This window comes from Phyllopteryx taeniolatus, chromosome 6, assembly GCF_024500385.1.
Source record: "Phyllopteryx taeniolatus isolate TA_2022b chromosome 6, UOR_Ptae_1.2, whole genome shotgun sequence".
In the NCBI taxonomy this organism is placed as follows: domain Eukaryota; kingdom Metazoa; phylum Chordata; class Actinopteri; order Syngnathiformes; family Syngnathidae; genus Phyllopteryx; species Phyllopteryx taeniolatus.
Genome location: NC_084507.1, coordinates 20,769,123 through 20,796,138, shown reverse-complemented (window position 1 = coordinate 20,796,138; position 27,016 = coordinate 20,769,123). Strand labels below are relative to the sequence as shown.

At 43.6% G+C, this 27,016-nt stretch overlaps 3 protein-coding genes across 8 annotated transcripts in view; 2 read left to right on the top strand and 1 right to left on the bottom strand.

Annotated features, from left to right (window-relative positions):
* Positions 1 to 22,487, top strand: part of LOC133479658 (sodium bicarbonate cotransporter 3-like) — a 30,448-nt gene extending 7,961 nt beyond the window's left edge. For 2 of the 4 annotated variants that reach the window (XM_061776903.1, XM_061776902.1), the window contains exons 9-25: positions 1,392 to 1,479; positions 1,546 to 1,692; positions 2,377 to 2,477; positions 3,535 to 3,709; positions 4,362 to 4,495; positions 12,302 to 12,547; positions 14,157 to 14,265; positions 14,354 to 14,515; positions 15,647 to 15,760; positions 16,318 to 16,479; positions 18,893 to 19,144; positions 19,224 to 19,292; positions 20,024 to 20,197; positions 20,268 to 20,402; positions 20,535 to 20,632; positions 20,722 to 20,826; positions 21,568 to 22,487. In XM_061776903.1, coding sequence (XP_061632887.1) covers positions 1,392 to 1,479; positions 1,546 to 1,692; positions 2,377 to 2,477; positions 3,535 to 3,709; positions 4,362 to 4,495; positions 12,302 to 12,547; positions 14,157 to 14,265; positions 14,354 to 14,515; positions 15,647 to 15,760; positions 16,318 to 16,479; positions 18,893 to 19,144; positions 19,224 to 19,292; positions 20,024 to 20,197; positions 20,268 to 20,402; positions 20,535 to 20,632; positions 20,722 to 20,826; positions 21,568 to 21,643 — 2,347 coding nt within the window. In that variant the 3' untranslated portion in view covers positions 21,644 to 22,487. The remainder of the gene's footprint in view (positions 1 to 1,391; positions 1,480 to 1,545; positions 1,693 to 2,376; positions 2,478 to 3,534; positions 3,710 to 4,361; positions 4,496 to 12,301; positions 12,548 to 14,156; positions 14,266 to 14,353; positions 14,516 to 15,646; positions 15,761 to 16,317; positions 16,480 to 18,892; positions 19,145 to 19,223; positions 19,293 to 20,023; positions 20,198 to 20,267; positions 20,403 to 20,534; positions 20,633 to 20,721; positions 20,827 to 21,567) is intronic. The other 2 variants (XM_061776904.1, XM_061776905.1) reach the window with 2 other exon arrangements.
* Positions 5,276 to 9,797, bottom strand: LOC133479659 (heavy metal-binding protein HIP-like). Its single transcript, XM_061776907.1, has 8 exons — positions 9,639 to 9,797; positions 9,524 to 9,574; positions 9,090 to 9,218; positions 8,744 to 9,023; positions 8,375 to 8,463; positions 8,254 to 8,304; positions 8,042 to 8,170; positions 5,276 to 5,621 (listed from the first exon to the last, which is right to left on the bottom strand). The coding sequence occupies exons 1-8, from the start codon at positions 9,772 to 9,774 to the stop codon at positions 5,338 to 5,340; spliced, it is 1,149 nt and encodes a 382-aa protein (XP_061632891.1). The 5' UTR covers positions 9,775 to 9,797; the 3' UTR covers positions 5,276 to 5,337.
* A 470-nt stretch (positions 22,488 to 22,957) lies between the features above and the next one.
* Positions 22,958 to 27,016, top strand: part of pik3r4 (phosphoinositide-3-kinase, regulatory subunit 4) — a 21,032-nt gene continuing 16,973 nt past the window's right edge. For 2 of the 3 annotated variants that reach the window (XM_061775439.1, XM_061775441.1), the window contains exons 1-2: positions 22,958 to 23,112; positions 24,497 to 25,222. In XM_061775439.1, coding sequence (XP_061631423.1) covers positions 24,505 to 25,222 — 718 coding nt within the window. In that variant the 5' untranslated portion in view covers positions 22,958 to 23,112; positions 24,497 to 24,504. The remainder of the gene's footprint in view (positions 23,113 to 24,496; positions 25,223 to 27,016) is intronic. The other variant, XM_061775440.1, reaches the window with a different exon arrangement.

Here is a 27,016-nt window from a genome sequence, read left to right as displayed (position 1 = left end):
ATGTATGTTATTTCTCTTTGGCCTGTGGACTGGTTGGAACTTTATCAGCTGTGTTTGATAGGCAGTGTTGGGAAGATGACTTTGGAAATGTAGTTGGTTACAATTACAAGTTGCGCTGTTGAAAATGTAATAGTAGTGTAACTATTTCAATTACTTTCTCAAAGTAATATAACAATTTACATATGCATGAATGGATCAACAGGACCCTTGGATGTTCTAAGAAAGTGTATTGAAACCATAGATAATTATTTTGCAATTAACCATGTATTTGTTCTTTACACAAATAACAAACTGATAACAAAACATGATGAAATGTAGATACAATGGAACCTTGATGAAACGGACTAAAAGGGGCAGAGGGGTGTCATCCGTCATAGCCGATTGTCCGGTATATTGAAGCACTTTTTTTTTTTTTTTTTTGCCATAGGCACCCATATTACGATTCATGTTTTTAATTTTAATTGTGTGGCCTAAATCACCTAGTACAGTACAAAGTTATTGTAAATAAATATAAAAAAGCTTGAAAATGTTTGAAAAGTTTTAAAATGTATCAAAATTTACCGCTGGTGTGCTTTATGGAAACATTGTTAATGTACTCGTCATAGGCTAGTCGTTTTCATGAGCCGCGAAGCCAACAACACACAGTCAATTGACAGAGAACACTTTTGAGACATAAAGACACTGAGAAAAACAGTCGCTGAGCAATAAAGGGTTGCTAGTTATCTAGTAATGCCGGTACAATTATTATTATTTTTTGGGACAATTGTGCAAAAAGATGCAGAGTCCTCTAGCAAGTGACTATTTACTTTAGTCTTGGCAAATCAACTGCTTATGGTTCAAATCACATTTCATGCTGCTTGGAGTCAAATCAAGAGAAACAGTTCTTAAAATCTCGCAGCTGCGCTTGTGAAGTTGACACACTGACACAGACATCAAGGCATACATTTGGAATAATTTGGCAGAGTTCATAAAATATAAAAACAGAAATTTTCCTTTGGTTAAACATCAAATGAGAGTCCCCGGTTCGGCTTTGCAGTTCCTCTCAACGCCAGCGGGTGTTGCCTTGTCCCAGCAATGGTTCCTATTCTTCCTATTCAGATGGTCCGGTGGAAACATCTGGGGGGCTTTGATGCTTGGGAGTTCAGATTTCTACGGTAGATGTTAATTAGTTTAGGGTCTACTAGGCATCTTCTTGTAGTAGTCTCACAGCAGGGCCGCTTGGAAGAATGCAGTTTATCAAGCCGTGGGGAGTCACTGTGACGCCTCAGGTTGCGGGGAGCATGTCTGCTACATCAAGTGATGACTTAACTTGCCAAAGTACTTCCTTGAATTTTGAAGGTTACGACTTTAGACTTCCACTAAGTGACTTCCCTCCCACCTCTGCCAATCAGGTTCCTCTTCCTTCTGCTGGGTCCTTTCGGAAAAGGTCTGCAGTACCACGAGATTGGACGCTCTATGGCAACGCTGATGACAGACGAGGTGCGAGTTTAGAAGCTCACATGAGTTAGAAGCAGTCTTTAAAACGTTTGTGTGGCTCTGTCCAAGATCTTCCATGATGTGGCCTACAAGGCTAAGGACCGCAAAGACCTGCTGTCAGGACTGGATGAGTTCCTGGATCAAGTGACCGTGCTCCCACCTGGCGAGTGGGATCCCAGCATCCGGATCGAACCGCCCAAGAACGTCCCCTCTCAGGTCAATGGACACACAGGCTAAATGCTAATACTAACAATATCAACTGTTTTACATATGTTGGTAGTGTTTTATACCATGGTTAGCGTTTCAAAGTAGGGCTTCAAGCCAGGGTTAAGGTTTCAAATTCGGGTTTCAAGTCAGCATTAGGATTTTAAACAAGAGTTATGGGTTTAAAGCCAGGGTTAGTGTTTCCAAGTAGGGATTCAAGGCAGGGTTAGGTTTCAAAGCAGGTTTTAAAATGAGGCTTCTGGTTTCAAACCAGGGTTAGGATTTCAAAAAAGGGTTTCAAGATGGGGTTAGGGTTTCAAATGAGGGTTTAAAACCAGGGTTAGGGTTTCAAATAATTTTTTTTATGCCAAGATTAGAATTGGAATTTAGGCTTACAAACTTTCAACAGTAAGTTACAATCCACTTCAAGACACGGTTTGGTTTTAAAGTAGGACTTCAGGCCAGGATTAGGGTTTCCAATTAGGGTTTCAAGCGTGCGTTAGGGTTTCAAAGTAGGGTTCCAAAATTAAGATTTCAAACAAGGATTAAGCTTTCAAATGAGGGTTCCAAGACAGGTATAGTATTTCAAAGTAAGATTTCAAACCATTTTTAGGGTTTCAAATTAGGGTTTCAAGGTAGGTTAAGTGACTGGCAGGTCAAATACTAAAGCTAAGAATGCTAACATTGACTCTGCAGGAAAAGAGGAAGACTCCCTCTGCCCCGAATAGCTCCATCCACAGCTGTGACATCAATGTAGTGGAGCATGACATTGGACCAGAGCTGCAGAGGACGGGAAGGTCAGCGTTAGCCGTGTTATCAACGTGTGGCTAGCTTGTGTGTGGAAACATCACCTCATGGTTTTATCATATATTCCATATCCATGATACCCACCTTAAGGTACATGTACTAGTCCGGTTTTCGTTTGAGCTTTTTGTTGAGCATTTATTCAATATCCTTGATCTGCAACTAGTAGGCCAAAAGTGGCAGCAGTGGTGAAAGAAACATTACTAGTTTGACAGCCATTCTACGAATGCACCTTAGTCATTCTATTCATGTGCTGAATTGTTTGTTTGAATACAGTATATCTGCTTAAAGCCTCTGGTGGCTGAAATATACAGTATCTCTACCAGGTCTTTACGGGGCTTTTCCACGCCACGACAACGAGGCACTCTAAAGCGGCTATGCTAGCGCAAAGCCCCTGTCCACAGGCTGGCTGTCGCGTCGTGAATTTTAACCTTTTTTTTTTTTTAATTCACTCTTTCCACCTTTCTCTGCGTGACGTGCGCACACTCACGGCTGACAACGAAGTGCTCTAAAGCCCGAAGCACCAGTCCACACACAGCTGACAACGAGGCGCTCTAAAGCTGCAACGGCAACCTGAAGGCTGGCAGTCAAAGCCAAATTTTCTTTAATTTCCCCGCCCCCCCCTCTTGCTTTTTCTCCTCTCTCTCCACGATGTGCATACACTCATGGCTGATAATGAGGCACTCTAAAGTGGCCACGCCAGTGGACTATCTGAAGGGAAGATGCATTTTCGGAGTGCGGGCATAGCTGGCTAGCTAACTGCACGTCACAATTGCACTGGATAATCACTAATGTGAACAAAGTTCTTATACTGTATAGTGGGAGAGGGGTGACGCATGGCGGACTCCAAAGTGCGTCACTAGGCACCGTTTTAGCCACGGCCCAAAAAAATCAAGTTAACTGAAATGGTTAAAAACAGTTTAATACTATACCTCCACAATTCGGTGCAATGTAATTCTCAGTCTTTCACATGTTTTCAAGCAATTATCTTCAAACACACGTATTTAGAAACACATCAAATGGCTTTCCACACGCATGTGTATTTGTCAGGCTATTTGGCGGTCTGGTCAAGGACATACAGAGGAAGGCACCCTTCCTGCTCAGTGATGTGACAGATGCCCTAAGCCTACAGTGTTTGGCTTCCATCCTTTTCCTTTACTGTGCCTGCATGTCGCCCGTCATCACCTTCGGAGGCCTGCTGGGAGAAGCCACCCACGGAAACATCGTAAGAAACACACACACACACACACACACACACACACACAGACAATTAGGGTTTCAAGAGAGGGTTAGGGTTTCAAAATAGAGCTTGAAGCCAGGGCTAGGGTTTCAAAGTAGGGCTTCAAGACAGGGTTAGGCTTTCAAATTAGGGTTTCAAGCCTGGATTAGGGTATCAAAGTAGGGCTTCAGGCCATGGTTAGGAGTTCAAGCTTGGGTTAGGGTTTTAAAGTAGGGCTTCAAGTCAGGGCTAGGGTTTTGAAGTAAGGCTTTAAGACAGATTTAAGGTTTTAAATTATGGCTTCAGGCCAGCATTAGGGTTTCAAAGTAAGGCTTCAGGCCAGGGTTGGGGTTTTACATTTTGCTCACTCTTGTCTTTTTAGGGTCTCAAATTAGCATTAGGGTTTCAAATTAAGGTTTCAAATCATGGTTAGGGTTTTAGGCCATGGAGGTTTCAATCCACATTTGGGGTTTCCAAATAGGGCTCCAAACAAGGGTTAGGGTTTCATGTAATGGTCCCAACTGGGTGGGGTTTCAAATTAAGGTTAGGGTTTCAAGCTGTGGTTTGGGTTTCAAGCCAGGGTCTGGGTTTCACATGGAAAAGCCCTGTGTGATATCATCATTCCGAGACATCCTATGTTTCTGTCTGTGTGTCGCAGAGCGCCATTGAATCTCTGTTTGGGGCGTCAATGACGGGCATGGCTTACTCTGTATTTGCGGGTCAGCCGCTCACCATCCTGGGCAGCACCGGGCCCATCCTGGTCTTTGAGAAGATCCTCTTCAAGTTCTGCTGGTGAGTCGAATCTAGGCGACATTTTGGGAAGTAAGACCACCAACATGAGGTCGTTTACTTGACGCAAGAAGCTGACTGGCTGGTCTTGTCTTTTTTCCGGGTGGATTATTGGATCACTTCAGTTCTCTTTACGCATTAAACACTTTGTAACGTTTATATAAACCTCTAAATTGGTAACCAGATGATCAGATCTGTACTTCATTAGATACTCCACCTAATTGTAGTACATCCTAGAGAAAATAGACTTACAAAAAAGTAATCACTTTTGAGGTATTAAAGTGTCTGTGAGCAAACCCTTTTTTGCCAAATTGTTATTTCACAATTGCGCTCATTTACACGAAATTTGACGGTCACATCATTTATGGCTCTCTTTCTCGTTTTTAAATAGTTTCAGGAACAACTAACTTTTTCTGATACAACGCCGCCTCATCGACCTGCACTTAAAAATGACACCCAAATAGTGCAATACTGGTCAGATGAAAACAGTTTTTATGCTGCAGGTTTTAGAGCTGGATGGCCTGAAATGAGAAATTTCCTGGTCTGTTGTTTGTGGTGTTTGCATGAAGGCCAGCGTCAGTCCGGTATTAGCCCCAAGGCTATCATCAGTCATAAGCTGATCACCCGCCACACCTGTAGGGGGACTAGTTTTGCTTTTAGGTAGTAAGTACACCAAACACGATGTGAAGCTGTGTTTTTGCAAACTGAAACTATTAATAATAACAATGATAATAATAATAATATCTTCACCAGAGCAAGAAGTTGAAAGCCAAACACAAAAGATCAACTTTTATGGATTTTTATTGAATTTTTAGTGAGTGTGTGAAGGAGGCCTGGCACGGCAATCACTGGGGAAAGAGCAGGAATCCGCTGAAGGTGCTGTGGTGGTTGCTGTTGTCCCAGATCTGAGTGTCGTGCCACAAATACAGGGAGAGATTGTCGCCCTTCTCCAGCAGCAGTGTGGCGCCGTTGGATGCCGTGTCGCTGCCCTCGCCTGATGGCTGCTCGTGGGCGATGAGCTCCACATTTAAGTCGTTCTTATACAACACGGCGCTCATGGGGAAGTTGGTAGGCGCGTTGGCGGTGAATCGGACGTAGTAAACGCCGCGTACGGGTGCCGTGAAATATCCTGGAGGAGGTTAGCAAGCATGAAGGAATGTTTTCTATCACAGGAACCAGTGATCAGCATGAGGAATTCCCCCCCCCCCCCAAAAAAAAAAAAACACTTTATAACTTTCTTGGCACTGAGGCTATGTTCGCACAACAGGTCAGTTCCAATGTTTTTTCCCAAGGTGACGTATCTGATTTTTTTCATGTCAATGTGAACAGTACAATTGTAATTTTTCAAATTTGGCTCAGGCCTCTTTCGTATGTGGATATAAATTGGATAATTATCCGATGCCAGTGCAGGCTCAAGTTGCGCTCATCTGACCTATATGTCATCAAAAGGTGAAGACCGTCACAATTGTTAAAAAAAACAGACACGCGCAGCAGGCAATGGTGGAGAAAAGAGGAAACAGCCAGTGGCGAAAAGAAGATGCTTTAGAACTGATAAATATACTCTATGGGGGGACTGCTCAGTTCAAGCACAAAATTGAAATTGCCACAAATATGCCATGAGACGTACATGTGGGACATAGGTATGAATAGGTAGATAGAATGCGCGCCCTTTTGGGTTGCATGCCTCTGGCGACGCTAAGCTAGGAGGGTCAAGTCGTCAGCACGTTCCATATGTGGGCGGCAAGAAAACTTCCGTCCATCCATTTTCTGAGCCGCTTCTCCTCACTAGGGTCGCGGGCGTGCTGGAGCCTATCCCAGCTGTCATCGGGCAGGAGGCGGGGTACACCCTGAACTGGTTGCCAGCCAATTGCAGGGCACATAGGAACAAACAACCATTCGCACTCACAGTCATGCCTACGGGCAATTTAGAGTCTCCAATTCATGCATGTTTTTGGGATGTGGGAGGAAACCGGAGTGCCCGGAGAAAACCCACGCAGGCACGGGGAGAACATGCAAACTCCACACATGCGGGGCCGGGGATTGAACCCAGGTCCTCAGAACTGTGAGGCTAACGCTCTAACCAGTCGGCCACCGTGCCGCCTGTTAAAGAACTTGTTTTGTCTAAATGAAGCTCTTCAACTCACTTCCACAATTCCTTGGCACCAAAATGCCATAAGATGGTGGAAAAACACTTCTTTTGTCTCAATGAAGCCTTTCAACTAACTTCAACATACTTCATTGGCACTTACATACCACAAGATTGTGGCTAAGTTCTACTTTTGTCAAAATAAAACTTCTCACCTCACTTCAATATACAGTAGTTCCTTGGCACCAAGATGCCACAAGATGGTGGTAAAGCACTATGTTTGTCTCAACCGTCGAGACCTTCAAGTTCCTGGGAATTACAATCTCTCAGGACCTGAAGTGGGCGACCAACATCAACTCCGTCCTCAAAAAGGCCCAGCAGAGGATGTACTTCCTTCGGCTTCTGAGAAAGCACGGCCTGCCACCGGAGCTGCTGAGATAGTTCTACACAGCGGTCATCGAATCAGTCCTGTGTTCTTCCATCACAGTCTGGTTTGGTGCTGCTACAAAAAAGGACAAACTCCGACTGCAACGGACAATCAAAACTGCTGAAAGGATTGTCGGTACCCCCCTACCCACCCTTGAGGACTTGCACTCTGCCAGAACTAAGACAAGGGCGTGCAAAATCCTCTCAGACCCTCCGCACCCCGGTCACCAGCTCTTCCAGCTCCTTCCCTCAGGTAGGCGCTACCGATCAATGCAAACTAGAACTAGTAGACATTCCAACAGCTTCTTCCCTCTTGCAATCAACTTCTTAAACAGCTAACCTGTAATTCCATTACAACAAGCTGGCAATTTTTTGACTTGAGTTCGTTGTCACATTTCTGTGGGGCCAATTATGTATTACTCGTGCACTCACTGTAGTTGTCTCGCCATGCTGCACTATTTGCATATACTGGCCACTCATGCCAGAGTAGCATCTGCTCCATTTGCACACTGATTGAGGAGTATCTGTAACATTTGCACAACCAACATTGTCCCAGATTATCACACTACTCGTCACTTTAAACCGCATACACTCCTTGAAGTCTCAGCGCCCTTTGCACAATGGTCATTGCACCGGACTATTGCAATATTAGTCATTCGAACTGCTCTAAGTGCTAGAGGACTTTTTGTACAATTGTTTTTTGTCAATGTCTTTATGTCTCCAAAGTGTTCTGTAAATTGACTGTCTGTTGTACTAGAGCGGCTCCAACTACCGGAGACAAATTCCTTGTGTGTTTTGGACATACTTGGCAAATAAAGATGATTCTGATTCTGATATGAAGATCTGTAACTCACTTTAACATAGTTTCTAGGCACAAGATGGAGGACAAAAACATAAAAATTAAGAGAATAGGCTGTTGGCATTAAATTAATACAATTTCTTTGAAGACATTTTTTCATTTAGTTTGGAAAATAAAAAAAGCAGTGAATGTTTCGCTGGCCCTGACCAACAGCCGAAGGAATAAAGGGACCACTGACCTGTCTCCGGGTCGTACGCCTCACCGACGTTGGTGAGGACGTCCTTGAAGAGGAGCTTCTTCATTCCAGACGTGGTCTTCTGGAGGCCGTTGCCGCCTAGAGATGCCGCAAACGCCACCTTTGGTACATCTGCAACAGAGCGACAAAAAACACAAAATATTTGACGAGTCATCAGTAGCACAAAGCAGGATGACCAAGTATTCGAAACTGACCTCTCATCTTCTTCATCTCCATCTCGGTGCTCTCCAATCGTTCTTTGAGTTCTGCCGACACGCAATGGTTAGTTCCGCTTTGAACAACACACTTTGTGTTGAAAAAAAAGAAAAGGAATACCTGTGTTCTCTGTTTGGAGCTGTGTCATTGAAGCCTGAAGACTTTTCATCTCTGACTCGATGTCAAACGCCATCGGAGCTTCATCAATCCTTTGGAGGCAACAAGCAAAAGCAGTTGATCATACGGGTGTTTTGGGGTGTTAGCATATTTTGCAAGTGATTGTGCTACTGGTGTAATTTTTAGTAAAATATTTCCACACGTTGGTGGTACCCCATGTTGTCAGTGCCGAAACGCAGGACTGCCGATTGAGTTAAAGCGCTAACCGTCATTGCGAAGTGGTATCGACTAATCGGTTCAACCTCTACTAGTACATGGACTTTAAGATGTATATCAAGGATATCAAATGAATGCTCAAATGGATTTCCGTACAGTGGGAAAATTAGAAATCCGCTGAAGGTGCTGTGGTGGTTGCTGTTGTCCCAGATCTGTGTGTTGTGCCACAGCATCATCTTCAGCTTGTCACCCTTCTCCAGCAGCAGGGCAGCGCCGTTGGATGCCGTGTCGCTGCCCTGGCCGGATGGCTGCTCGTGAGCGATGAGCTGGATCTCGACGTCGTTCTTGTACATCACAGCACTCATGGTGAAGTCAGTGGGCGCATTGGCAGTGAATCGGACATAGTAGACGCCACGAATGGGCGCAGTGAACGTGCCTGGAGGATGTCGTGGACAATGTTGTTGATCATCATGACGTGTCATAGTGGCGACTGAGGGCTTACCCGTCTCTGCGTTATAAGCCCCGCCGACGTTGGTCAGGACATCCCTGTAGATCAGATCTCGGTTTCCGGACGTCGTCTTCTGGATGCCGTTTCCGCCCAGGGAGGCAGCAAAGGCAACCTTTGGAGTTTCTGTTCAAGCAAGGTTTGGGTTTACTTGCAAGCCAGTGTAAAAGCGGCTATAGTCAAAAGCTTTCACACTGGCCATCTATGATGGCTTTCTCATAGATTTTTCCCAGCCTCTGATGAAATATCAGTATCAGTGGGCAGCTACAACTAGAGTGTGAAGTTTAACACCCAAGACTCACTGGGTAAGCCCCTTTGTGTCGAAAGATATTGTAACTGAATGAAAGTAATTATCTAACTGCACAAAGCCGCAACATTTCTCACATAGTATCAGAGGCAGAACAGCATAAAAGGAGATTTTCCGGGCATACCTTGGACTGCGTTCAGTTCCCTCTCGGCCCTTTCCAGACGCTGCATCATGGCTGTTACCACAGAGAAACAAGTCACACTGAGTATGTGCAGACTAGTCAGTTAGTGCAGCGTCACCTCGTCTATCGGTCTTCAGGTCCTCCACAGCCGCACGGATGCCGTCCAGCTCGGCCTGGCGGTCCAGCAGCTGAGCAGGGCCGCAATGCACGACCACCACCGTTATCACCAACACAACTGCGACGCGTACAAACATGGCAGCAGACCAAAGAAGAGACGGTTGGATCGCTGCCTTTTGTAGGGGATTGGTTGCGGCCTTTGTGCTAGTGACGTTTGACCCATCAATGTTGACTTTGATAAGAAACCCAAATGTTTGCAAGTATATGAGTATTGTGTAACGTTGCATGGCAAGTACTGATATGGTCAGGGTCCAGTTAAACAAATCGGCTCACCTAATGAAACACCAATTACAATGAATTGGGATGTTGTGTTAAACATAAATAAAAACAATACAATGATTTGCAAACCATGTTCGACCTATATTTAATTGAATTCACTACTTTATTGTTTTTTAGGCGGCACGGTGGCCGACTGGTTAGAGCGTCAGCCTCACAGTTCTGAGGTGCGGGGTTCAATCCCCGTCCCCGCCCGTGTGGAGTTTGCATGTTCTCCCCGTGCCTGCGTGGGTTTTCTCCGGGCACTCTGGTTTCCTCCCACATCCCAAAAAACATGCATTAATTGGAGACTCTAAATTGCCCGTAGGCATGACTGTGAGTGCGAATGGTTGTTAGTTTCTATGTGCCCTGCGATTGGCTGGCAACCAGTTCAGGGTGTACCCCGCCTCCTGCCCGATGACAGCTGGGATAGGCTCCAGCACGCCCGCGACCCTAGTGAGGAGAAGCGGCTCAGAAAATGGATGGATGGATGGAACTTTATTGTTTTTAGCAAATAATCATTAACTTAGAATTTTATGGCTGTTCCAAAAAATCTGGGTCATGTTTACCACTGTTACGTCACCTTTTCTTTTGATAATGTTCAGTAAACATTTGGGAACTGAGGACACTAATTGTTGATGGCAGCGTATGTTTCTCCAAAACCTGTATGTACCTTTCATCATTAATAGTTCCTTCACAGATGTGTAAGTTACCCATTCCATTTGCATTAACACAGCCCCATACCATCACAGATGCTGGCTTTTGAACTTTGCGTCCATAACAGTCCGGATGGGTTTTTTCCTCTTTGGCCCGGAGGACACGACCACAATTTCCAAAAACAATTTGAAATGTGGACTCGTCGGACCACAGAACACTTTTCCACTTTGCATCAGTCCATCTTAGATGAGCTCGGGCCCAGAGAAGCCTGGCGGCGTTTCTGGCTGTTGTTGATAAATGGCTTTTGCTTTGCATAGTAGAGTTTCAAGTTGCACTTACGGATGTAGCGCTGAACTGTATTTACTGACATTGGTTTTCTGAAGTGGTCTTGAGCCCATGTGGTGATATCCTTTACACATTGATGTTGCTTTTTGATGCAGTGCTTCCTGAGGGATCGAAGGTCACGGGCATTCAATGTTGGTTTTCGGCCTTGCCGCTTACACGCAGGGATTTCTCCAGATTCGCTGAACCTTTTGATGATATTATGAAATCCCTAAATTCCTTGCAATTGTACATTGAGGAACATTGTCCTTAAAATGTTCGACTACTTTCTCACGCACTTGTTCACAAAGAGGTGAACCTCGCCCCATCTTTGCTTGTGAATGACTGAGCAATTCAGGGAAGCTCCTTTTACACCCAATCATGGCACCCACCTGTTCCCAATTAGCCTGTTCACCTGTGGGATGTTCCAAACAGGTGTTTGATGAGCATTCCTCAACTTTCTCAGTCTTTTTTGGAAGGTGTTGCAGCCATAAAATTCCAAGTTAATGATTATTTGGTAAAAACAATAAAGTTTATCAGTTTGAACATTAAATATCTTGTCTTTGTAGTGTATTCAATTAAATATAGGTCGAACATGATTTGCAACTTCATTGGAATTGGGGTTGTAGTTGTTTGAGGATGAAGAACTTTCATGTGAGGGTTAGGGTCATCAATCTAAAATAATATAGCTGATGAACTTTCTTACAAGCATGCAACACATGCAGTCAAAAGCCCCTTTCATTCTGGCCAACAAAGCAGACTTTTTCACTGCTTTTTCCTAGCCGTTGGTGTTTATGTCACCACACCCAATTATTTGGATGCGCAAAGCTGCAAGAGCTTTGTGCACGTGAGCTTCAGTGAGTTCTCTCTGAAAGTTGAAGGCAAATAAATCCCTGCTCTACCGCTACACCTCAGATGCACAAATTTACCCAGTAAGGGAAAAAGAAAGAGGCTACAGTCCATGGGGAATATCATTGTTAATGCTCCCTGGTTCGTGTTCCTCCATGTTGCTCCTCTCCCTGTTTTTTCTGCCATTTATTTTTATTATTGACATCAATCAAGATCTCAACCAAGGTTGACTTTACCTCTCTCTCGTTACGTCTTTTAGACGTCATGTCGTCATCCACTGAGGTTGAAAAAAGTAACAAGCCTACTTTGACGAAAAGAAGTAGTTGTACCTAAGCGACAGCTCATAAGGTGGAAAAACTCCTAAGTTGTGGCACTTGTAAGTCACGGTGGCACTGTAAATGCACAATGTTATGCCCATGAATCCGTGATGCTACAATTTGACATAAAGATAGCGTGAAATTAGTTGATGTTGAGCAAGAATTGTAAAGTCCATTGACGTCTTGGTCCGAATGTCTTCCTCAGTGACTACAGCCTGTGTTACCTGTCCATGCGGACCAGCATTGGCCTGTGGACCGCCTTCTTTTGCCTGCTGCTGGTGGCCACCGACGCCAGCTCCCTGGTCTGCTACATCACGCGCTTCACGGAGGAGGCCTTCGCTGCCCTCATCTGCTTCATCTTCATCTACGAGGCGCTGGAGAAGCTGCTGCACCTTGGGCACATCTACCCGGTCAACAAGGCCAACCACCTGGACAACCTGACCCTCTACACGTAAGTCAGACAAGCGATCCTGCCTCAGCCTGGACGAGTCATTGATTATTCATGTTTTGTTTTCACAGCTTCTTTAATTCAAAGCACATCCCTGCTGATGTGCATTGCTCACACTAACAACATGGCTGTGAACGGAGAGGAGCGAGTTTACAAACAGTCAGTGTTGCCAATTTACCAATTTGGTCACTCTATTTAGCTACTTTTACGACCGCACTAGTAACATTTTTTTTAAATGACAAACGACTTGAATTACCGCTAAGAAACAGATAATATAAGCAGAATCATACTTCTACAAGGATACTTGTAGGACAACTACATGTTACTAGTGAGGCAAAACTATTAGTGGGCATTTTGGTGCTACTAGTAGGGTCCAGGAGGCTACTAGTGCTTGACACATGCTTTGCAGTTGGGCCTAGTAGTGCTACTAGTGCAGCACAGTACTTCACTAATCAGGTTTAATTACATACTAGTAGGCCAATAGTGGCACTAGTATTAGAAAAACATTACTAGTAAGACACAGTTGTTCTTCTTGTGCGCCCTAGTTGTTCTACTCAAGCGCTAAATTCTCTTAGTAGTGGAGACAAAGGGTCTCATTCCCCAACCGGATGTATGCATAAATGTGTTATTCATCAATATGTTCATACTTGTTTTTCTTCGTACTCTGCGAACAAATTTAGACCCTCCTCCAACTATGCATCCGAAGAAATAACGCAGGATCAGCTTTTGAAAAAACATCATACCTTTTACCCAAGATACACAACGTATTGGAGAGACAGTCATTTATAAAAATAATAACAATAGCTTAACGGTAATAATGCAAACGGTGATTGTCCTAAGTAACAATGAAAAGGACACTTCTCATCACGTTTACCCTTCTTCTGTTCAAGTGCTTGTACAGTATGCATGAACTGTAGGTTTGTGTCCTCCTCTCCAGCTGTCTGCATGCAGTACGAGGTTGTCACTCAACGAGCAGGAAATGCGATCATATCGCTTACATTTCCTAGTTTTTCCAAGGCTTCAGTATTTTTTCTAATCCTAAAAATTCGTGACGTACGTTGATCGATGGTTGCTCGCTTTCTGATGATACCAACTTTGTGAAAAAAAGGATAAAGACTAAGAAAACTTGGCTGAGATGCTCAGACGAATGCACTTCTATAGGGAAACAACGGCATGATTTATGCAGAATGCAGCTCGCGGGCACGAGCCGCTGCTCTAGAGTGAAAATGACTCACTAACATACGCAGAAAACCGGTCAGTACGCACGTGTCACGAGTCTGACGGTGATTTTGCATGTACGCTCAACTTGTGCATAGAGTAAGAATATTTCTACGTATTTATTAGTGAATGAGGCTCTAAGAGCGTACGAGTACATGGACCTTAAGCTCAAAATCAAGGATATCAAACAAATGCTCAAATGTATTTTCATGCACATAAACAAATTGTAATAACAGAAAATCAATTAAAATAAAAAATCTGATTTTTAGGGGGAAAACATTTGTGATTTTACTATAAGGCCACATTGCCTAGCCCTATTCCTGCTTATCACTAAGGTTTTTGTAGCACTTGGCATTTGACGTTCTCTACCTGGCCTGCGGTGTTTGTGCTGCAGGTGTGAATGTTCTCAACCCGCCAAAACCTCCGATGAGATACGTGAGATTTGGAGGAGGTGGAACTACAACTCATCGGCGAGCATCCCATGGAAGCAGCTGAGTGTGAAGGTGACGCAAATCTCCTGACGATCTCCTATGTGCACCAGATGCAGAGCGAACAAAGAGAACCCCTGCTGAGCTTCTGTTTCACTTGCAGCTCTGTCACACTTTGCGCGGTGAGTTTGTGGGCGCGGCTTGCGGTCACGACGGTCCCTTCGTACCCGATGTGCTTTTCTGGTCAATCATTGTCTTCTTCACCACCTTCTACTTGTCGACCTTCTTCAAAGACTTCAAGAATAAGAAATTCTTTCCCACCAAGGTGGGTTCTGCTTCCTGTCATCTACATGGTAAAAACAAAAGAAACAAACAAAAAAAAAAACATCTGCAAAAGATGAATAGAGGCAAGTGGTTGAATGGGGACGGACTAGAAATGCAGACAAAATAGACTGGTACTCAAAAGTTTCAAAGGTCAGCTGTTCATTTGCTCATCTCAAAAGGAAGGCCCTGAGGGATCGAAGGTCACGGGCATTCAATGTTGGTTTTCGGCCTTGCCGCTTACATGCAGGGATTTCTCCAGATTCTCTGAACCTTTTAATGATATTATGAAATCCCTAAATTCCTTGCAATTGTACGTTGAGGAACATTTGTCTTTAAAATGTTCGACTATTTTCTCACGCACTTGTTCACAAAGACGTGAACCTCACCCCATCTTTGCTTGTGAATGACTGAGCAATTCAGGGAAGCTCCTTTTATACCCAATCATGGCACCCACCTGTTCCCAATTAGCCTGTTCACCTGTGGGATGTTCCAAACAGGTGTTTAATGAGCATTCTTCAACTTTCTCAGTCTTTTTTGCCACCTGTCCCAGCTTTGTGTGGAAGGTGTTGCAGCCATAAAATTCCAAGTTAATGATTATTTGCTAAAAACAATAAAGTTTATCAGTTTGAAACAAGTATGTCAAACAAGAAAGTGACCACCCCCAGGGGACACACCCACCAAAAACATATTGTAAATGGGGAAACCAACCTACCAATCCAACTAACCAACTAACTGCCCAACCAATCAATTGAGAAAATAACCATCCCATCAAATCAATCAACTTACCAGTCAATTGACCATTCTACCAAACTGACCAACCAGCCACTTGACTAATCAACCATCTAATCAACAAACAACATATTCATGGATTAACCAACAAGCTCTCTCCCTCCAATGATTGTCTCAGTCACACCTAAGGTAAAATGGCCAATGATGAGCCATTTGCCAATGAATGTAAGTAGGAGGCTTTTACACCTAAGATTTAGAATTTTAAGAAGTTTTGGATTAGAAGTGAAATGTCTTGAACAACCAAGAAGAGTCCAGTGGCCTCTATTGAACCTTTGCAAAGTACCATGACCTGGATGACTGACAATCTACATAGACATTTTCTTTTTCTTTTTTTTTTGTGCAGGTGCGATCGATCATCAGTGACTTTGCAGTCTTCCTGACCATCTTGTTGATGGTGCTGCTGGATTATTTGGTGGGAATTCCGTCTCCCAAACTCAGTGTCCCGGACCGCTTCCAGGTAACGCAGAATTCCAGACATCCATCGGAGGCTTCTGATTGGTTGTTTGGTTCGTGGAGTCGTGTGATTTTCGTCCATCCATCCATCTATCACATCCATCCATCCATCCTTTTTCTGTACCACTTATCGGTCCTTGGTGAGCTGGCGCCTATCCCAGTTGATTTAGGGGGGCGAATGTCCAGTGTGATTGGCTAACGTGTGAAAGGAGGCGGGTCTTGGGATTACTGTGTGTATCTGTAACTTTCACATAATTCTTGTAAACAATGGCGAAGACGATTATCAGTGTTTACTTTCTCTCCAACAAACCTAGTGTGACAAAAGAGAGAAATCCTGATAATGAGTCCGACTCATTTTGCGAGGAAACGGTCGCAGGAAATTTGACTATATATTTTTCAGGGAGACAAATTCAATGAACTGCAAATTCATGAACTGCAATACCCACAACATGTGAGGAACATGAAACTTGTTGATAAGACTGGCACAAATCTGACAGTTTACGCACTGTTTATGGATTTGTTGTTAAAGTATTCATCAGTAATATGTAATGTGTGTCTCAGCCCACCTCCAACCATCGCGGTTGGCTCATCTCACCACTGGGCCCCAACCCCTGGTGGTCGCTGCTGGCCGCCGGCATTCCCGCTCTGCTCTGCACCATCCTCATCTTCATGGACCAGCAGATTACTGCAGTCATCATCAACAGGAAGGAAAACAAGCTGAAGGTGGGTCCCGACTCCCGACCGACCATGTCAGCACTAGAGTTTCAAAGGGGTGGAGAATTTCCGGTAAATTTCCATAGGAAATTAAGCAGGGAAATTTTGGAAATACGGTGAACCCACTACTCTTGGGGAGTAGGGATCGAGTCCGAATAGTGAAACCCTGCAAGTAATTTATGCCCACACAGAGGTTTGTAATTGCCTATAGATGCCTAAACATGGTGGCAAAGCACTTTTGTTTCCTATGAGACAAGGCTATGGCCTGACTAAATGAAGCTCTTCCCCATATTTCAACATAGATTTTGGGCCCTAACATGCCACAAGATTGCACCAAAGCAACATTTTTATATTAGACATGGCTTTGGCACCGTATTCCAAATTGAAAAAATTCTGTGGGAATTTATAAGAATTACCTGGGAATTGTTGGTAATTTAATGGAAAGGTATCACAATCAAGCAAACATTAAAAATATTTATTTTTGATTGCTTTTTTTGATAGCTGCCCTTGCCCACATTATATTTAGGTTCCTTATTATCGCATTCACTACCAGCCATTTTCAAAGCAGAGTGCCCCAGATTGCCAGCCGTTTTAGAGCATTTTGACTGATCTTCACAGAATATTGTGTTCTGTGACAATATAAGCACCAAAACTACCAAAGGTAAGAGTAGACTGTTCTTTCAACAGAAAAAAGTTTGTTTCTAGCTCTTTTCGTTCTTGAATAATCAGTAGAACATGAGTGGGTTTCACCAAAAACCCCGGTTTCTGACCCAAAAGCAGAGAAAAGCTTTTTGTGAAAAAAAAACAAAAACACATCAAGTGACTTTGATGCTAATATTGCTTGCTTTGTGATACCTCAAACTATAAAACAACAAAAACAAGACTGAGAAAGGGATTTTGATAGCAAAATATTTTGTTTACAGATATAAAACGGGTGGCACGGTGGACGACTGGTTAGCACATCTGCTTCACAGTTCTGAGGACTGGGGTTCAAATCCCGGCCCCACCTGTGTGGAGTTTGCATGTTCTCCCCGTACCTGCAGGGGTTTTCTCTGGGTACTCCGGTTTCCTTCCACATCCCAAAAACATGCATGGTAGGTTGACTGGAAACTCTGAATTGCCCTTAGGTGTGAATGTGAGCGCGAATGGTTGTGTGTTTCTATGTGCCCTGCGATTGACTGGCGACCAGTTCAGGGTGTACCCCACCTCACGCCCGAAAATAGCTGGGATAGGCTCCAGTAGCCCGCAACCCTAGTGAGGATAAGCGGTAAAAGAAAATGGATGGATGGATGGATATAAAACGGTTACAGATATAAAAGGCCTGGTACACGCAAGGATTTTTCAAATCTTAAAATATTTTTTTATCTGTGACAGACCCCAAACATAAAGATACTTAACAGTTTTGGTAGTATTATGTGTGGTGTCCTCAGATAATATCAACACACTTAAAAACTCTGTTCTGCCGCCGATTTCGAAATCTCACATGCTCTCACAAAAAGGAAGATGGGCAGACACCAATGCGCCAATCTTTGCTGAGTAAGGCAGAAGTAGTGTATATAAATAAAAAGACCTTTGTTGAAAATACTTCTTGCCATCTGGGGAATCCACTTTTATACATAAAACGAGATCGGGTAAGACAATTTGTTATTTATGGTAATTTCCGTGTTCAGTTTTGGGTGCTTCTTTGTTTCATGTCACAGTTCACAGAGTCATGATTCGGGTGAAGCCGACTTCACCCACACACATAAAGAGTTTTAGTCGTAAATATTGAACACGTTCATTATTTAAGATTGTCGGCCCCAAACTGTTTTGGACCCTAAAATCGGGACGAATCAACTCTTAACACACATCAGACTTAACGACAATCTTATAAGCAAATCCTATAAGACATAAGATTGTCTGGCGTTTGATGTGCTTGGTCGGAAAGGGGCAAAATCGGCACAAAAAGAGACCGATTGAAGATACATGCTGTGAGCGACAATTACATGCCGCATGGCTTGATTGTGGCGTTTTAACATGGTTTTCACTTCATGAACTTAGTCATCTTTTCTCGACCGTTACACACATTTTGAAAGGGATGCAACGTCGCCATTTACGGGGATCTGTTAGTCTGTTAGTGGTTTACAAACCTGAATTTCACAGACAACCTGGGTGGGATCCTCTTCCACCCCTACCCGTTAAAAAACATAATTGCCAAATATATTTGTCAGTGGCTGTAAACGCTTGCATTCCAGTTGATGAATATAATCGCAGTGACTGAGTTGAGAGCCAGCCTTCCCTTCCATTTTGTAAATTTCTGGTTTATTCCCACAAATTCTCATTAATTTACATGGAAAGTTTCCAACTTGGAAAATTTCCAGAGGTTTGCAACCCTAGCCAACACATCCGCCGCTTAACCCCCAGTGGGTTGTGCTTCCTCCAGAAAGGCTGCGGCTACCATCTTGACCTGCTGGTAGTGGCGGTGATGATGGCAGTGTGCTCCATCATGGGCCTGCCCTGGTTCGTGGCTGCGACTGTTCTCTCCATCACACACATCAACAGCCTGAGGCTGGAGTCGGCGTGCGCGGCTCCAGGCGAGCAGCCCAAGTTCCTGGGCATCCGGGAGCAGCGAATCACCGGTTTTATGATTTTCCTCCTCATGGGTTGCTCCGTCTTCATGACTTCCATCCTCAAGGTGAGCGGCATGACGTCCTGCTGAGCTGACGTTTACTTTGCTCCATTGCCGTTTTACGTCCGCCTTCCCTTATCCTTAGTTCATCCCGATGCCTGTCCTGTATGGAGTTTTCCTCTACATGGGTGTGTCCTCGCTCAAAGGCATTCAGGTGCGTGTCTCCGTCTGTCCTCAGTGTCTGTGTTCACATTACTGAGGCTCTCATTGGGCTGGGCGATATGGCCTTCAAACTAATTTTTACCTTTTTATTCCCCAAAAATGTATCATATTAGTTTTTTTAACCTCTTTTGAAACAAATGATATACATTGTTTTTTTCCCCACATCTTGGACATGTTTATTCTCCTGATACCAAACAAGCTTTGAAACAATTTCTTTCCCAGTACTGTATTAACCTCCATGAACTTCCACAAAATAATGTTTTTTTTTTCTTGATAGAAAGATAGTGTGAAAATAAATGTTTCCTCTTAAAAATGTTTTATTGGTTGTCAAAACATGTACAGTTATCCTACACTATTCGCAAGGAATAGGGAAGGAGCGGCGAAAAGAGAACTATTTGTGACAGGGTTGAAGCCTAAAAAGGTCGATCATTTCCTATAGATGACATTAAAGCACTACTTTTATAATAGCCAGCCCTTTGGCATATCTAATAGAAGCTCTTCCCCTCACTTTAACATGGTTTCTTTGCACCAACATGCCACCAGATGTCACCCAAGCACTGCTTTTATATTAGCCAGAAAAAATGATTGCCCTCATGTTTTCTGTTTCTTAGTGGGAATTTAAGTTGTGAGTCATACTGACATCTCTCTTTGGGACCATTAAACTCGAATGAATCGATAAAATAGATGAATGACACGGCCCAGTCTCTTGTTGGTCTTGTGCAGCTCTTCGACCGCATCCAACTGTTCGCCATGGCGGCTAAGCACCAGCCAGACCTTATCTACCTTCGCTATGTGCCGCTGAGGAAGGTCCACGCCTTCACTGCCGTGCAGCTGAGCTGCCTGATCATCTTGTGGATCATCAAAGTCTCCGCCATCGCCGTCGTCTTCCCCATGATGGTGAGATAAAGGCCAGGTCATGCGCCAGCCTCACTCCGCCGCCTCACGCAGTCTTCGCTGTGCTCCACAGGTTCTAGCGCTGGTGTTCATCCGCAAGCTTATGGACTTCGGCTTCAGCAAACGAGAGCTGAGCTGGCTGGACGACCTCATACCGGAGAGCAAAAAGAAGAAGGATGATGACAAGAAAAAGAAGAGGGAGACTGAAGTGAGTGTGCCCGCGTCACTGTGTGACCATGCGACCACACCAACGTGTGACCATCACTATGCGACCATCACCAAATTACACTTTCTGATCGCAGTCCAACAACCTTTGTGACTTCCCTGTCCCATTTCCCAGGATGCTGATTGGAATTTGGAAGGGGCGGTTGACAACTCTGCATACAACGACGACGACGCAAACGTCATCGAGAGCCCCGTGAAAAGTGTGAAACGACGGTGAGTCCGCCTCAGAAGTATCACGTGTGTATGTGTGATCACCGCACACATGCTTAAACATGTAAGTGTGTGCACGTGTGGGGGTGTAGGATGGACCTGTCCGAGGTGAACATCTCAAGTGAGATGGGTAAAAAAGGCCTGTGGAAGTCTCGCTCCATGACGAGGGATACCAACAAAGCTCTGAAGCCAGGCAGGTCAGCTTGCGTACTGATGATGTCATTGATGGTGTCAAGGATGATATCGTTCATTGACGTTATTAGATGGCATGCAATTATGAAAATGCGTAGTTGTGATAAAGAGAATGCTGTCAGGCTTCAACAAAATAGCAGGGTTAGCAACACTAAGCTAGCATTAGCAATGTAAACAAGCCAATGTTGACACATGACTTATGTGTAATAGTGTTGCTACAATACTAAATGTATCAGTTTTGAAGTTTTATTTTTTATAATGTGCCAAAATTAAAAATCCCAAATATTATATACGTGTGGAGGACCAAGAGTACCAAATTACAAGCAAAAAATAAATAGAAATAAAGTAAATAATTAAATGCTTAATGACTCATATTTATTTATTTAATGATGTATTTGTTTAATTTTGGCACTCTCGGTCCTCCATATATACGCAGCTGTCTATCAGAAATGCTGCTAATTCCACATCACTTCTGAATCCTGTCAGTTGCCTGAGGTCCCTTTGCAACACATACAAACAGCATAGAACAAGGCTCACAGGCATGTATCGTATCTGCTTTGTGGGCAGCTATTACTGGAGCTTTGTTTGGGATCTACTCTGCCTCTTCTACTCGGCTGTATACTGTAAAAACCCCTAACAAAAAGAAAGCTTGAAAATCTGCGATCGAGCTTACTGTATGTCATTGATGATCTTGTGGATGATGTCGTTGATGTGATGTTGCTGTTGTTACTGTACCCTCCCTCCAGTCAGGAGCCTGACCCCAGTGTGAGCGTGGCTTTTGAAGAGGGTTTGAGAGTTGAGGACGTCGAGACGGTGCTATGATCTGTGCATGTCGTCACCACTATAGAGGCTGATTTGCCTCCTGAGTCAAAGTCAAAGAGGACCAATTAGGCTCCTCCTCTCCTTGACAACCAGGTTTTTTTGTTTTATAAAATCCTTGTTTTATGGTGAAATCTCTATTACTTGACAAAAAAAACAAACATATCTCCTTTAACTTTTATAGATACATAGTTTTATTTGGATGTAGTTTTATTTTGATAGACACTGTATCGATAAATTCTGTATAGATTATATACTGTGTAGTGAAACCACATTTATTGTATCTTTTCATGGGACAACACCAAAGAAATGACACTTTGCTACAATGTAAAGAGGTCAATGTACAGCATGTAAAACATTGTAAATTTACTCTCCCCTCAAAATAACTGGACATTATTTTCTATCACTGCTTTAATCCTCTTGGGCATGGAGTTCCTGAGAGCTTCACAGTTTTCCACTGAAATCTTCTTCCACTTGTACGTGACATTTTTTAAGAGCTGGTGAATGTTAGAGACCTTGTGTTTTTGCCCCTTTAGTTTCAGGATTCCCTATAGATCCTCAATAAGGTTTAGGTCTGGAGACATGCTTGGGCGTATATGTTAATATACATAATATTGATTGCACATAATTATGTAATATGTACTGTATACAATTATCATTGTTGCACAGTGTCCACTACTGTACATCATGTGACATACTTTCTCTCAGTGGCTCAAGCTACGCGTCATGGTTAATTATGAATACATCACTTGTTAAGTTTTTGTGCTTTTTGGTTCTGTCGACTGAATTTGTGTATACTATAATTTATTACAAACCATATCTTATAATAAAATAAAATGTACAGTGACTCGAGAGTGAGGCTTTTACTTTAGATGCATAATATGGTCATTTCCTGTTTCGTGTTCCTTCTATTCACAGTGAAAATCGTTTTGATATGAAGATAGACCACCCTGCTTAAAAACCTCTCTTTAAGGAATAAACAGTTGTCAATCCTTAAGAATATAGCTTATGCATTTCAACCTCACCAAAAAAATTTTAATATCTGCAATATCAGCATTCAAACACTCAGAAGTATATTAAAAATTTTTTTTAATACTGACAACTTTATTATTATTTTAACCCTGAGCAGACCGTAACATAGTTATAGTACCTTATGATGATATACCTTAGATGATGTGGCCGCTGGGTGTACAAATGTTTTTACAATATTATTCAACTATCCTATTTGGATGCCGAGATGTAAACTTCGCCGTGTTTACCTGTACCCTTCTAAATAGACGATCTTTGCGTCGAAACGGACAGCAGGGCGGTGTCTGAATGACGTCTCACTCTGACCCGGAATCACAACAGCTGCTCGAAGCCGATCGCTTCACCTCGTCCCGGTAATTCCCTGAAAGGTTGATTTATTTTCTCCTTTTCTCGTCCCCACTGATTTGTAAACTCAGCGACTACTGCAGCCGCGCCACCCGCAGGTAACACGACTTTTACCATCACTTCCTGTTTAGTTTTTTCTTAAGGACGCTTTCGGTGTTTGGCTAATGATGGTGGTTAGCCGGCATGCTAACGAGATGCCAACGTTTTGTCATGTGACGGCTTCTAAGCATTTAAACATGTTCTAATATTTGTGCAAATAAAATACAACAGTGAAAAAACATGGTTTAATAATAATGAATTTTAGCATGAAGAGTCACATGACGACGTCAGCTGGTCACGTTAATCATATTACGAGAGTTATACAAATAAAATGTATTGCGTATATGTCTCGGAAAGCTTGATTATTATTACATGTCCTTGATATCCACCTTAAGGTCCATGTACTATTACGGTCTTTGTCAGATGTTAACGAGTATAATTTATGTCACTAGTAGTACGCAGCTGTCTACTAGTGCAGTTTTACCTTACTAGTAACGTGTCGTGGTCCTACGAAGGGTCTGGATTTTCAGCTTAAGGGTCATGTACTAGTTTGCTCTTTATCCTCACTAGTAGGCCAACGTTTGTATACTGTCAACTATTACTGACATTCTAAAATTGTAGTATTTGGCATGTAGTGCTTCACTATTAGCACCAGTAGCGCACAGATGCCAACTAGTGTACAGTTTTACCCATGGACCAGGACACTCTTTGTCCTTACAAGTTACACAATTCAGCGCACAAGTACAACAACTAGGGCACACTAGTAGAATGACTGTGTCTCACTAGTATTTTTTTCCCACTGTTAGTGCCAATTTTGGCATACTAATATGGAATTAAACCTTACTAGTAAACTGCTGCGCTGTACTAGTAGCACTACTAGGCCCAACTAGTAGCCATGTGTCGTGCACTATTCATGCAGAATTAGAATCGGATCTCAATTGCCTTACCTGGATGCACTAGTACCTTCTCGACACGAATAGTTGCACTAAAATGCCCCCGAGTAATTTTCCAAATTCCATCAAACCATTTGAGTATTTATTCAATATCCTTGAAATCGAGCTTTGTCTCTATGTACTAGTATGCTCTTATTGTCTTACTCCTAAGACAATTCAGCACAATAGTTGTGTAACTGCCACTTTTGGCCAAATTGTATGCAATTAAACCTTACCAATAAACTACTGTGCTACACTAGCGACACTACTCGGCCCAACTAGGAGGAATGTGTTATCCACTTGTAGCCTCCTGGACCTAGTAGTACCAGCAAAATTCCCACTGGTAGTTTTGCCTCACTAGTTGGCCTAGTAGTATGCCGAAGTTATACGACTAGTGTGCAGAACTTGCACATTCTCTAGGGGGGGGGTCCATTTTGAATGTGATCTATATTCCAATACTACACTGGCTCTGCTTTGGAGGATAATGACTAACAGTTCCCTTTGGCCCCAGCAGCGGCGATGGGCAACCAGCTGGCGGGCATCGCCCCGTCACAGATCTTGTCGGTGGACAGCTACTTCTCGGACATCCACGAGCACGAGTACGACAAGAGCCTGGGGAGCACGCGCTTCTTCAAGGTGGCGCGTGCCAAGCACCGTGAGGGTATGCTGGTGGTCAAGGTGTTCGCCATACAGGACCCGTCGCTGCCGCTCACCAGCTACAAGCAGGAGCTGGAGGAGCTGAAGATCCGCCTGCACTCGTGCCACAACTGCCTGCCCTTCCAGAAGACCTCGCTGACGGAAAAGGCCGCCATTCTGTTCCGCCAGTACGTGCGCGACAACCTGTACGACCGCATCAGCACACGGCCGTTCCTAAACAACGTGGAGAAGCGCTGGCTGGCCTTTCAGATCCTCACTGCCGTGGACCAGGCGCACAAGGCCGGCGTGCGGCACGGCGACATCAAGACGGAGAACGTGATGGTGACCAGCTGGAACTGGGTGCTGCTCAGCGACTTCGCCAGCTTCAAGCCCACCTACCTGCCAGAGGACAACCCCGCCGACTTCAACTACTTCTTCGACACGTCCCGCCGCCGCACCTGCTACATTGCGCCCGAACGCTTCGTGGACGGCAGCATGTTTGCCGCAGAGAGCGACCAGAACACGCCGCTGGTGGACCTGAGCAGCAGCAATCAGAGGAGCAGAGGCGAGCTCAAGCAGGCCATGGACATCTTCTCTGCAGGTACCCAGAGCCTGATTCATTAAAAGTTCACGCTAGCAAAAATGGATGCAAACTTGATTGCAAAACATCTACGATGTACTTCTGCTGTTTTATATTATGTTCCCGGCAGCCACGGCAATCACATTTCTAGCCACCGTGGACAAAACAGAACGGACATGACGCGACGCAGGGGGACAGGATGGGAAACCGGACATGCTGTGATTGCAGTGGATGCTGTAGAGAGAGTTTAAACTGTAAAAAAATGCAAAAAAACTCATTGTTTGAAGTTTTGTTAAAACTTGGAGGGAATTATGAACATTTTCTTTTTTGAAACAAAAAAGTATCTATATACAGTGGGTACGGAAAGTATTCAGAGCCTACTCTTATATTGCAGCCATTTGCTAAAATCATTTAAGTTCATTTTTTTTTCTCAATGTACACACAGCACCCAATATTTTTTAAATAGTTTTTCACACCTGGATTTAGGGATCCTATACCATTCTTCCTTGCAGATCCTCTCCAGTTCTGTCAGGTTGGATGGTGAAGGTTAGTGGATAACTATTTTCAGGTCTCTCCAGAGATGCTCAATTGGGTTTAAGTCAGGGCTCTGGCTGGGCCATGCAAGAACAGTCACGGAGTTGTTATTTTAGCTGTGTGCTTAGGGTCATTGTCTTGTTGGAAGGTGAACCTTCGGCCAAGTCTGAGGTCCTGAGCACTCTGGAGAAGTGTGGCTTTCATCCAGGATATCCCTGTACTTGGCAGCATTCATCTTTCCTTCTATTGCAACCAGTCGTCCTGTCCCTGCAGCTGAAAAACACCTCCACAGCATGATGCTGCCACCACCATGCTTCACTGTATTGGACAGGTGATGAGCAGTGCCTTAGAATTAAGGCCAAAAAGTCTCATCAGACCAGAGAATCTTATTTCTCACCATGTTGTTGTCTTTCGGGTGTTTTTTTTAGCCATCTCCATGCGGGCTTTCATGTGTCTTGCACTGAGCAGAGGCTTCTGTGGCCACTCTGCCATAAAACCATGACTGGTGGAGGGCTGCAGTGATGCTTGACTTTCTAGAACTTTCTCCTGACTGCATCTCTGGAGCTCAGCCGTAGTGATCATTGGGTTCTTCTTTACCTCTCTCACCAAGGCTCTTCTTCCCCGATTATTCAGTTTGGCCAGCTCTAGGAAGGTTTCTGCTTGTCCCAAACGTCTTCCATTTAAGGGCACTGTGCGCTTAGGAACCTTAAGTGCAGCAGTCACAGCAAAGGGTCTGAATACTTATGGCTGTGTGTGATATTTCAGTTTTTCTTTTTTAATAAATCGGCAAAAACTTCAACAATTCCGTTTTTTTTTCTGTCAATATGGTGTGCTGTGTGTACATTCACAGGAAAAAAAAATGAACTTAAATGATTTTAGCAAATGGCTGCAATATAACAAAGAGTGACAAATTTAAGGGGGTCTGAATACTTTCCATACCCACTGTATATATATTAATTATGAACAGTTCCTAGTATTAGTCAGAGTTATCACAAAACTTTCAGGCTTCTGCTATAAAGCAAAAATGTTAAGAAAAGCCTAATAGAACTCCTGAACTTTATTTGGTGTTAATTAAAGGCAATTTAAATGGTGGCAAGTGTGTACTAACTCACATTTAACATGAGTTTGAATGTGATTGGTTCCTTCTGAACAAAGTCAAATCCTCAGTTGTAAGAGTGTGTGTACACTGGTGCAACCTTATTATATCACTTCCTCATTTATACTTCCCCTCTTGAAAAGATGAATTTTTTTTCGACTGAGTTGTACAGGATATAAGTCACT